At 37.3% G+C, this 12,740-nt stretch overlaps 1 protein-coding gene across 3 annotated transcripts in view; it reads left to right on the top strand.

The window, feature by feature from the left end:
• Positions 1-12,334, top strand: part of TINAG (tubulointerstitial nephritis antigen) — a 140,110-nt gene extending 127,776 nt beyond the window's left edge. The window contains exon 12 of one of the 3 annotated variants that reach the window (XM_065913223.1): positions 11,954-12,334. In XM_065913223.1, the coding sequence (XP_065769295.1) occupies positions 11,954-12,063 (110 nt within the window). In that variant the 3' untranslated portion in view covers positions 12,064-12,334. The remainder of the gene's footprint in view (positions 1-11,953) is intronic. The other 2 variants (XM_065913219.1, XM_065913221.1) reach the window with 2 other exon arrangements.
• Positions 12,335-12,740: the final 406 nt, after the last annotated feature.

Raw genomic sequence — 12,740 nt, 5'->3', positions numbered from 1 at the left:
GACATTAAGGCATTCTGAAAGATGGTTGCGTGTTTAACTGCATCATAACTTGATCATTTATTTTCAATTTTTTCAATACTCTGCAAATGCCTATGTTCCACTGTGGTACTGGTTTTACTGGGCTTCCCAGATGGTACAGTGGTAAAGAATCCACCTATCAATGCTGGAGACTCAGGAGATGCAGATTTGATCCCTGGGTTGGGAATGTTCCCTGGAGAAGGAAATGGCAACCCACTCCAGTAGTCAGGCCTGGAAATCTCATGGACAGAGAGCCTGGTGGACTACAGTCTGCATAGATGCAAAGAGTCAGCCACAACAAAATGACTGAGCACACATGCATTGGTTTTACAAGCTGAACATCAACAGGGATCCCAAGGTGATTAGTATGTTTTCCAGTGTATTCTACTACAAGAAAAGTACATCCCCTCTACTAAGAAGAGGTATGCTGTGTGTCTGTTTTGCCTCTTCTTTTGGATGGTATAATATGATATTTTAGGCCTGAATCAAAAAGAACCATATACGAAGGGCAAAAAAACAAAAACCCAGAACTTTAACACTGTAATTTTAACTCTTTACCTTTAAGAGTTATCAGGAAATAAAATTATATAAAACACTTGTTTAGGGATTATGAATCTGTATATTCTACTCCCTGCTATATACCTTTGAACAAGTCATTTAACCTCCTGGGAATTTAGTGTAGTTTTCTATAAAATGAAGAAAATAACTTATCTTTCCCTATTATATTGGTACATTGTGACAAGAAGAGTTTTTCAAAGTATATGGTGTCAAAAATAATGTAAATTACCTTTCGTTTGAGCAATGTATTCTCCACAAAACAAAAATCTACTTCTCAGAGAAAGAAAAGAAAGTGGATTGTTACAATCCACAAGAGGTGGATTGTTACTGCAGGTAAATACCACATATTGTGTTTTGAAATGTAAATATTTTAATGAAGGCAAGGGAACATTGTCTATTTCAAATAGACAATAAAAGGAATTATTCTGAAATGTATTTAAATATAAGAACTCATTAGAACAAAACTAATTATCCTATTAGAAAAAAACTTCTTTAACTAAAGAATTCCCCAAGTCTTGAGCTAAAAAATAAAAACTGCCAATCAACAATCTTCCATTAGTTGATTTACTATTCTGCAATAAAAAAGTTCAGGATAATAGTTGATTCCAGATAACTTCTTCTGCCTAAGGATAAAATTAACCTATAAGGAATAAGAATCCCCTGGGTTAATTGAGAGTTTACATAGACATAGATCCCAACCAATTAGCATTCTTGAGCACCAAAAAGAAGAAATCTGTTTTCTTTTGATGGTTATTTCTTCTTTGATGATTCAAAAAACTTGGTTTCACTTAAAAGCAAATTGAAATAACTTTACTTAGAATTTATTGTAAGTCAGTCTTGGGAATGAAGGGTGAACTGGGGAAATGGAAATGAATAAAAAGAAAATCATAAAGCATTCATTCCTCTACATTTCTTAAAATTCTTAAGATCAAAGAGAAAATCCTGTGATACAAATACAAAATTGAAAATTAAGTTTTAGTAATTCTAAATATAAAACTTGGGTTGCTTGGGTCTCATATAAAATGGAAACTCCAGTGAAAAGTAGGAAAAAGAGAAAAAAGAAGAAAATGACAGGAGATAAGGAAGGATTAAGAAAGATATTATTGCAAGAAAAAGAGTGGGACATGAGAGGATGGTCATATCCCAAGCATGACTTCTTGGCCTCATACAGGAAAAAATTCAATCGGAGCTAAAGAGAAAGAAAGTTCATTCAGGGCGGAAACACACTTCATGGACTGTGAGCCATCTTGAAAGGCAAGAGAGGTACCGCGGTATGGGTTGTCAGTTTTTGTAGGGGTGAGTAATTTCTTGGGCTAATGAGTAGGAGGAATATTCCAGGTATTTGCAGGAAGGGGTGGGATTTCCAGGGGTTGGGCCACCACCCACTTCCTGAACTTTTGTGGTCATCCTTGGAACCATCTCGGCACCTGGGGTGTGTCGGGTAGCATGCGGATGTGTCACACGGAGCATACCCTGAGGCTTAAGGTCAAGCGGAAGTTGAATCTGCCATCTTGGATCTAGTTGGTTTTAGTCAGTTATGTTTTGTCCTCAGCAATGTCATTCCTTTAAAGGTTGTGCCCTGCCCCTTCTATTCTCAATATTAGAATAAAGTAAGAAAAGAAAGGACCCAAAGTGAAGGAAAGAGACCTGAGTGAGTGAGGAAGGAGAAGATACATGGTGGGATGGGGAATGTGGGAAAGTCCTACACTGATTTCTGCTCAGACAAGCCCTGCCATTGCTTATTATTTAGTTTTTTCAAAAACAATTATTGAGTGACTACTCTACGCTAAGTACCAGGTAGGCAAAGACCCAGGAAAGCTTAAGAAGGGCATAAAAACAAAGATCTGTACCAACTAAGTGTTCAGTACATGAACACATGAACAACATTATCTCCTTCACAAAGGAAAAATCATTTAGAATGCAGTGCAGATTTTCAGGTTAGATTCACCAGAGAATACTCTGTAAACTGGGGAATAAAGGAGTTTCTCAGATTGAGAAAGGGATGAACAGGGACAAGTAAAGGAAGCATGTGGCAGAGAGAAAAGGCAGACAACAGTTTATTATTTGAGTGTTCTTGCCTCTACTCCCTCCCACCTCCATTCATCTCTGTGTCTTTGACTCACTTGACTGGTTACATTTTTCCATCTCAAGCTGTAATTCATTGAGTGACCGTAAGATTATACATTTGAAATTGAGTCTGTTTCAAACAAATATGAGTCTATCCCCCAAACGTATTCACTCTCCTTTTTCCCTAACTCCTAAGGACTTTATTTTAATATTTAAATATATCTTTTTTAGAAAGGAAGTATGGGAAGGGAGTGGCTAGGGAATCTCAACAACCATTGGAGATTTAACTTTAGCAATTATTGATGCTCTAAGTGAAATAGATCTGGGCTGTTTTTATTAAAAAAAAATCATTTTTCCTATTGGCAGTGTGATACTGATACATTTCTGTATTTGTATGTTATGTATATTATCAAATATGACTTTGTTGCTGAGATAGCCTATGTTAATGCATAGGTGATACAGCTTCACCTATTCCCACTTGCCATCTCTTATTTGTTCCCATGGAAACATGAACAATAGAAAAGTATGTAAAGGGATGTGTAAATTCACTCTCTCATCTTATTTCTCTTCTATCCATGTGCCAAGATGGAAGACCCATTTCTTCCCTTTTTAAGCCATTGAGCAGATTTCTTTCCACATCCTTTATGGGTTATCCCTCAAATCCTGCTTTGATCTCTCTAGTTTTGAATCTTTCCTGCCTCATCAAGTGCTCATTGGATGTTGAGAATTTTTAAATGGATGATCATCAAGGATATTGGTCTGTAGTTTTCTTGTCTTATTTTGTCTGGCTTTAGGAACAGGCTGATACTGACCTCATAAGAAGAAGGGACATCTATTGGGCCAGAAAAGAATCAAATGATATGTTGTTCCTACAAGGAAAAGAAAAACAGGACAAATGTCTCTTGTAGAAAAGCAATTAACAGGGAGCACTTGGCCACTTACAGAGTCTTCATCTACCTTCCAAATACAGCTTAATTCCTTTCGTTCAACTCTTCTATGCTTTAGCCTTGACACAGAGATTTCCTGGGGACTGGGCACAGTTAAAACTGTATTTATTTAGAAATACAAGCTTTTTATGCCTCCTGGTAGGAAAAGAATTATATGCATTGGCAATTATAAATTTCTTCTTTTTCTGTGTTTAAAAAATGCTTTACTAGCTTTGTGAAACCAGAAATAGTTTAATAAATGCTATTAACATTCATACAAAAATATTCTCCATTTTATGTCATGGGGCAGACACCATGCATTAGAGAACACAACTAAATGGACATTGATTACCCATAAATGAGAGGAGACAGAACAGCATGGGATCCTATTTGCCCTTTGATGACGTTTTTCTCATGACTCAAGATTTATATGGAGCTAAATGGATCCACACAGTTGTTGATAAGACCTTTGCACAAAAGGACAGAGTGGAGGCAGTTAGCACCCTGTAGCGCAGAGAAACCTCAGTCAGGTCCACAAATGCTAATCAGCATGGCCGTGGCAATCACAAACACTGGAAGAGAAAAGATGGCTGATTCCCAGTGGAATTTACACAGCAGCTTTAAAAGCCAGTGATGTTTGGAGCACCCTGTTATGAACATGGCCTTGGAGTACAGAATGAAGCAGGGCAAAGGCTAATAGAGTTTTTCCAAGGGAATGCACTCGTCATAGCAAACACCCTTTTCCAACACAAGAGAAGACTCTACACATGGACATCACCAGATGGTCAACACTGAAATCAGATTGATTATAGTCTTTGCAGCCAAAGATGGAGAAGCTCTATACAGTCAGCAAAAACAATACCAGGAGCTGACTGTAGCTCAGATAATGAACTCCTGATTGCCAAATTCAGACTTAAATTGAAGAAAGTAGTGAAAACCACTAGACAATTCAGGTATGACCTAAATCAAATCCCTTATGATTATACAGTGGAAGTGAGAAATAGATTTAAGGGACTAGATCTGATAGACAGAGTGCCTCATGAACTATGGAGAGAGGTTCGTGGCATTGTACAGGAGACAAGGATCAAGACCATCTCCAAGAAAAAGAAATGCAAAAAAGCAAAACGGAAGCCTGAAGAGGCCTTACAAATAGCTGTGAAAAGAAGACAAGCAAAAAACAAATGAGAAAAGGAAAGATATACCCATTTGAATGCAGAGTTCCAAAGAACAGCAAAGAGAGATAAGAAAGCATTCCTCAGCAATCAATGCAGAGAAATAGAGGAAAACAACAGAATGGGAAAGACTAGAGATCTCTTCAAGAAAATTAGAGATACCAAGGGAACATGTCATACAAAGATGGGCTCAATAAAGGACAGAAATTGTATGGGCCTAACAGAAGCAAAAGATATTAAGAAGAGGTGGCAAGAATACACAGAAGAACTATACAAAAAAGATCTTCGTAACCTAGATAATCATGGTGTAATCACTTACCTAGAGCCAGACATCCTGGAATGTGAAGTCAAGTGGGCCTTAGGAAGCATCGCTATGAACAAAGCTAGTGGAGGTGATGAAATTCCAATTGAGCTATTTCAAATCTTAAAAGATGATGCTGTGAAAATGCTGCACTCAATATGCCAGCAAATTTGGAAAAGTAAGCAGTGGCCATAGGACTAGAAAAGGTCAATTTTCATTTAAGTGGAAAATAGCCAAATTACTCAGTCCAATACCAGGAAAGGAAAGAGTTTTGTAGGAGACCCCAAGGATGCTTAGGTTGGGAAAAGCAGAGCTGCCAGGAGGAGACTGAGGGTGGTGGTGGGGGGTGCTTATGTCAGCTTCTCCATTGCCCTAAAGCATCATCAACTCTGCTTACAAAATACTCTGGGGACACTGTTGGTATTGTCTTTTGAAGAAGATGGGCAAAAGAGGAGGGTTGTGGGAAAATGACCAGTTCTCCACATTCAGTCTCTCCACTGATAAAGAAGGAGAGGGGATGAGATGCACACAGAACTAGGAGGTCACCAACAAGAGAGAACAGGAATAGGGAACCTTGAGAGAAGATGCCCTGGATAACTACACAGAGCTTTTCCACTGGGGCTGTTAGACTGAATATGAGTGATAAACAAACCAACTTTCACATTTTAAAGAACAAGTTGGCCTCTAAATGCTTATGCAAGTCACACATGGCAAGTGCCAAAGAAGAGAGATTAGTAAGACAGTAGAGGAGGGAAGGTCCTTTTCTTTAGACTCAGGGGGGATGGTTCTAGAAGTTGCTGCAGATGACAAGAGATGGTTCTAGAAGTTGCTGCAGGTGACAAGAGATGGTTCTAGAAGTTGCTGCAGATGACAAGAGATTTGACAGATCCTGGTAGATCCCTTGCCCACATTCAGGAGTCGACTTCAACTGTAGGGGACAGCAGAATGACAAGTCCTTTACTCACTAGGTGATGGGACTTGGTAGATGGCACATCCTGGGTTGACTTTTGGGTCTCACTGATTATAAAACTTGAGTTTTTCCTGAGACATGCTGCTGCTTCTCAGCTGACACAGTGCACAAATGCCTCATTTTACATCATTATAGCAAAGGCTGACCTGATGCAGAGAGAGGATTAGTAGAATCCAGGAACTGGGGTGGAGTAACAAAATTACATCTTAACTCTCGCTAACATCTCACTCAAAATTAGCAATTTCATTAATTTCGAATATAGGCAACAAACCACTGTAGAATTTGCAACACTGGTGAACTTTATCACCAGAAATCTTGGAATATTTTTATGGCATATTAAATTTATTACAAAAATTATAAATTTATTATATGTTTCAAAAATATAATTTACACTCACAATTCCTTGGAGAATATGGCATTATTAGACATTTCACCAGATATCAATGTTTAACATGCTAATAAAGAAGCAGATATTACTATATCACATTTTCGTTTTAATAACAAGATTTCAATATAACTAACTTCCTTGTAATACTCTCCACTTAAAAACATTATTCTTGGAAGGGATCTACAGACTTCAACAGAATGCTAAAGGGGTCTATTACACAAAAAGTTGAACATGAGGTCTAAGGCATTTTGAAGTGCAATAAGTAACACAGGAGAGAGAAATTATTTTCTTTTAGTAGAGAAAGGGAAAGAGGATAGAACTGAAGAGTTTTAACTCTTGAGGTCAGAAGCTTAGGTTTATAAATGCTATGATAAAGGAGCAGCAGGGCAGGCTTGGCCGGGACCCAGTACAGCATCCTGTCTCTGAGTGGGAAGAAATGCCCATCGGAGTCAGGAGGCACCAAGGGACTGCTCACAGGTTTCACACCAGAACCAGCTCATGTTCACTTGTATGCCTAGAAATGGTTCCTGAAAATCTGGATTTCCCTTTAATGTCAAAGTGTATTATGACCATTTATGTTCACTATAAAAATGGGTGCAAAGTTTGATTCTTTTTAATCAAAATAAATATTTGTTTTGTAGAATTTGAAGATAGGGTTTATCTTGATGTTCTTTTGATTTTGATAATAATACTGATTTTATACTCATTTATTCCCAATAAAAGTGCTACTTTCTTCGAAATATTTCTAATTTGAGTACGACTTTAAGGAAATTGGAATCTCTCATGGTTTTTAAACACTTTGTAAGTCTGTCAAGAATGCAGACTAGTGGAAAGAGAGTAATTTGGTACATCTGACTGCTTATATACACAGCATTAATACTGAACTATACATTATTTGAGTGCGTGCTCAGTCACTTCAGTTGTGTCCGACTCTCTCCGATCCCATGGACCATGGCCCGCCAGGCTCCTCTGTCCGTTGTATTCTCCAGGCAAGGATACTAAAGTGGGTTGTCAGTTCCTTCTCCAATTATTTGAGTAAGCCTTTGTAATTAAATTTATAATTTCCTTCTTCAGGTATAGATTGAATGCCCCGCTTGTAAAGATGTTGGGTCAGGAAGTTGTATTAGTAAAATCCACCAAAATAATTGTTTTAAGATAAATCTTAAGCTTAATAAATCATTACATGATTTTATTATTATATATTGCACAGTATATTTATTATCTCATGAATAACAGTTCGGGAAATTACTATGCTGACCATTTGTCGAAAATGGTCTATTTCTATTTCACCTTTATTTCAGGCCTCTTTTTAAACAGATTTTGTTTTCTGAATTCTCTTCTTTGTGTGTATGTGTGTGTGTGTGTCTGTTTGTAGTAAAATATGCTTATTCTAAAAGAGGCGATGTCAAAGTTGCTCAGCAAGGCCACCCTGCTCACCATTGATCAAGGGGCCCCTCCTTCTGCTATACATTGCTTTAATCATATCTTGACTTATGTTATGGTAACTGACACAAACTGACAAACCTTTTGTAAACTCTTTGGTGGTTGTATTTGTTCAGTCGCTAAGTCATGTCTGACTCTGTGACCCCATGAACTGCAGCACCCTAGGCTTCCCTGTCCTTCATTATCTCCCTGATTTGCTCAAACTCATGTCCTGAGTCAGTGATGTCATCCAACTACCTCATCCTCTGTCATCCCCTTCTCCTCTCGTCCTTAATCTTGCCCAGCATCAGGGTCTTTTCCAATGAGTCAGCTCTTCACATTGATGGTGGCCAAAGTATTGGAGCTTCAGCTTCAGCATTCAGTTCTTCCAATGCGTATTCAGGTTTGATTTCCTTTAGAATTGACTAGTTTGATCCCCTTGCTGTCCAAGGGACTCTCAAGAGTCGCTTCCAGCACCACAGTTCAAAAGCATTAATTCTTCAGCGCTCAACCTTCTTTACAGGCCAACTCACATTCATACCTGACTTCTGGATAAACCATTGATTTAACTACATGGACCTTTGTCAGCAAAGTGGTGTTAGTTAGTTATGGAGAAGGAAATGGCAAGCCACTTTAGTATTCTTGCCTGGAGGACCCCATAAACAGTATGAAATGCTTTGGAGGCTAGGGTAAATGTCTTAATGCAGGTTTGATTCTCTTATAGTGCCTCCCATATAATTGTCCTCAAAAATGTTTATTCCTTGAATGAATGGGTTTTTGTTGTTTCAATATTAAGTAATGAATGGTTAAATCCAATTATTAAATACACATTTCTAGTTTTTACAATACTCGTTTAAATGCTATGGCAGTGGTCAGTGTTTCATGTGTCTGGAATAGACTGGATTTGCATAGGAAGATTTCTTTTGTCTGATGGATTATTTCTGAGATTCAGCAGCATCCAAAGAGATTCTCTGAGCTTGCATCTAGAAATAATAGGAAAAAATTAAACAACAACAACAACAGCAAAACCCACTGGATAGGGTATCATAAAACTGCATTCAGCCAGCCAGCTTGTGTTACTTTATCTTTTAGAAGATTGCTTGGTAATGTATTCAGAGCATCTTTTTTTTTTTTTTTTTTTCATTTTTCAGGACACAAGTTATTGGCATTAAGTGTATTCACATTGTGTAAACTTCACAGTTTTCTATTTTTAAAATGTGTTCATCAACCCAGTCAGAAACCCTGTTGTCTGTTAAGTCATAACTCCCCACTCCTTACCACTTCCTCAGGCTTGGCAATCTCTAATCTATTTCTGTCTCTATGAATTTAGCTAGATATTTCATGTAAGTAGAATCATGAAATATCTGTCCTTTTGCGTCTGGCTTATTTCACTTGGCACAATCTTTTCAGGACTTTTGTAGAAGGTATTAATTCTAGATAGAAAATACTAACAATGTTTTCTCCATGCACCTAGATATCACAGAAATATTTCCATTTCATAGCTCTTGTTTTGTGAAGAAAGTGTCATTTCTTTGCAAATAAGTATACTTTTAGTGTATGCTAATGTCTTTACAAATGATGAAATTACCCACCTGTACCTTTCATTTTCATTGCAATTAGAAGGTATGTAACCTGTCACTCAAACTCAGAAGTTGGCTCATAATGCCTAACCTTAAATGTCAGAAGTCCATCTGCATTTCTATTCCTGCCCTGGAAATACATACACCTGTACCATTTTTCTAGATTCCACATATATGCATCAATATTTGATACCTGTTTTTCTCTTTCTGATTTATTTCACTCTGTACGACAGACTCTAGGTTCATCCATATCTCTATAAATGGACCAATTTTGTTCCTTCTTATAGCTGAGTAATATTCCATTCTATAATTGTAAAGCAATTATATGCCAAAAAAGTCATATGTACAGCAATGTAGCAAGCATTATCTCAAACCTTAATTTTTTAAAATATGAGAGCAGTGACTGGAAATTTACCATTTCACTGAATGCTTAGATTTTAGAGCTAACGCTGTAACTCTGTCATGGATTCTGAGGAAGAAATGCCAGTTATATTATGATCTCCCTCTGTTGATGCCTTACTTCATGTTCACTGTTTAGAATATAAATTATGAACCCTCTACAACCACACCCAGAATAAGCTATTTTACTAGAAATGAAAATTTTGAGAAATTTTTACATCAAATTAAGTCGATAAGTACATATCACTGAATGAAACTTTTAGCATTAAAAAGACAGTTGTGTCATATTTTTTTTTGCTCTTTCTTTGATATGTGACTCTGGACAAATAAGCCATTTAATATCCCCGGATCTCTGATTACTTTTCTGTGAAATGGAGCAAACTGTGACCCACCTGACAAATTCACAAGAGCTAAGTATTAAATGCTGTAGCAGGCAAGTATTACAAATTGAATTTCCTTCACTACTGTGAGCTCTTCTTCATTTCTTTATTGTTCTTGTGTGCAGGCCAGGTAGTAAGAAGCATGTTGGCATATTCAAGGCATGGGATAAAGCTAACAGCTCAGACAACCTTCACTTTTTGATTAAAACTGTGACTCCTTATTAAAATTTCAGAGTCAACAGTGATGAATCCAAACTACCTGCTTTAAATGTTCAAGCAAAATTGCCCAAGGAAAGTATTGCATAGAGTGGGTAAACTAGTTGCTCCCTAAATTTTTCTCCAACTCTGGTTTCTATTATTCTAATCAAGAATTGTTAAACATACTTACATATTTGTATGTATCAAAGTTTTACAATATTCCAATGTCTTTAAAAGCTGGCCGTCAAAATAAGGGATGCTAGTTAGTATTTATATGTATTTATAGTAAGACTTCTAGGTTTTGTGAGGAAACTTAGGCATTCCTATGAGCTTCCCAGGTGGTTCAGTAGTAAAGAATCTGCCTGCCAATGCAAGAGAGGTGGGTTGGATCCCTGGGTCAGGACGATCTCCTGCAGGAGGAAATGGCAACCCACTCCAGTATTCTTGCCTGGAGAATTCCATGGACAGAGGAGCCTGGTGGGCAGCAGTCCCTGAGGTCGCAGAGTCGGACACGACTGAGCACACAGGGCCATAAGCACTCCTGTATCCAATGAAACAATTTCACTGCAAAGTGTATCAAAGTACTAATATTTGTAGAGGTAGTAATTTTACAAGCTGTCAGGTCTGGAATCTGACAGGGACTAGAAATCATAGCTTCTAAAAGAATATACGGGCAATTCCTTGTAGGCATGAATTTAGTAATGAAAAGTGTAGATGCCTGAGTTATAGCCACCACTTTGCCATTGACAATTGGTGTGTTGACTGAGTCATAGTTTCCTTAGTAAAATGGACATGATAAAGATAAGGAGGATTAAATAGGCATCACTGCTTGGTGATTATTTTATCTTCTTATGTCTTTGCTTGGTTTTGGTGTTAATGTAATGATGGCCTCTTAAAATAGATTGGGAAGTACCCTCTCCTTTTCTAATATCTAAAAGAGTTTTGGATTACTATAACTCAGATTTTTGACAGAATTAATAGTGAGGTTACCTGGGCTTGTAGTTTTCTTTTTAAAAAAATGTTTATTTATTTGGTGGCACCGGGTCTTAGCTGTAGCAAGTGGGATCCTCACTTGTGGCATGTGGGTTCAAGTTCCCTGACCTGGCATGGAACCTGGGGCACTGCATTGAGGGTGTGGCGTCTTAGCCACTAAACCACCAGACAATTCCCCTGTTTTTTTGAGGGGAATTTCAGTTACAACCCAATCCTTAGTTATACAGGAATATTCAGATGTTCTGTTTCTTTCCAGGTCAGTTTTAGAAATTTGTCTTTCACAGGATTTGTTCATTTAAATTGTTGATTTGTTGGTATAAAGTGGTTTGACGTAGTTTCTTACTGCCCTTAAAACATTTTTAGCTCCCATAATCATGCGGCTTCATTCACTCTTGATATTATGCCTCTAATTTTATAATAAAACTATTTAGCAGTTTTTAAATTTTACTAATTCTTTAAAAATTTATATTTTGTTAATTTTTCTATATTATGATTTTCTATGTAATGTGTTTTCACTCTTATCTTTATTTGCTTCCTATGACATATGTTGGATTTAATTTACACTTTTGTATCTTTTTAAGGGCGTCCCTGGTGGCTCAGTGGTGAAGAATCTGCCTGCAATGCAAGAGATGTGGTTTCAATCCCTGGGTTGGGAAGATCCCTTGTAGAAAGAAATGGCAACCCACTCTAGTATTCTTGCCTGGGAAACCCCACAGACAGGGTAGCTTGGTGGGTTACAATCCATGGGGTTGCAAAAGAGCCAGGCATGGTTTAGTGACTAAACAACAGCAACAACATCTTAAGGAGGAAACCCAATCTATGATGCTAGAACTTTGTTATTTTCATATAAAAGCACTTCGTGTTATAGATTTTTTTTTTTTTCTGAACAGTTGTAGATACATCCTGTCACTTGTGTTCTGTGAAGCTTTAATTTTCATTTCATTTATGGGGAGGGAGGTGGGAGGGGGGATCGTGATGGGGAACACAAGCAAATCCATGGCTGATTCATGTCAATGTATGGCAAAAACCACTACAATATTGTAAAGTAATTAGCCTCCAACAAATTAAAAAAAAAAGAAAAAAAAAGTTCAGCATTGAATTTAAAATATTGTTAATTTCCTTTGTTTTATCATCTTTGATCCATGACTCAGGTCCCTGTGATGCCCCCTGCCCCTGCAGCCTTCACACAGATCTTCATAAAACAAGGTGTCTTACAGTTCTGTGTTTAAATGTCTTTTTATTGAGGTATACTTGATATATAACACTATATTAGTTTCAGGTATACAGTATAATGATTCAGTATTTGTATACATTGTGAAATGATCCCATAATAAGTCTAGTTAAGGCTTGTCACCATACATACTTATA

Source organism: Muntiacus reevesi, chromosome 20, assembly GCF_963930625.1.
Source record: "Muntiacus reevesi chromosome 20, mMunRee1.1, whole genome shotgun sequence".
Classification (NCBI taxonomy): domain Eukaryota; kingdom Metazoa; phylum Chordata; class Mammalia; order Artiodactyla; family Cervidae; genus Muntiacus; species Muntiacus reevesi.
The sequence above is the reverse complement of the archived record's forward strand: the minus strand, read 5'-3'. Positions and strand labels throughout refer to the sequence as shown.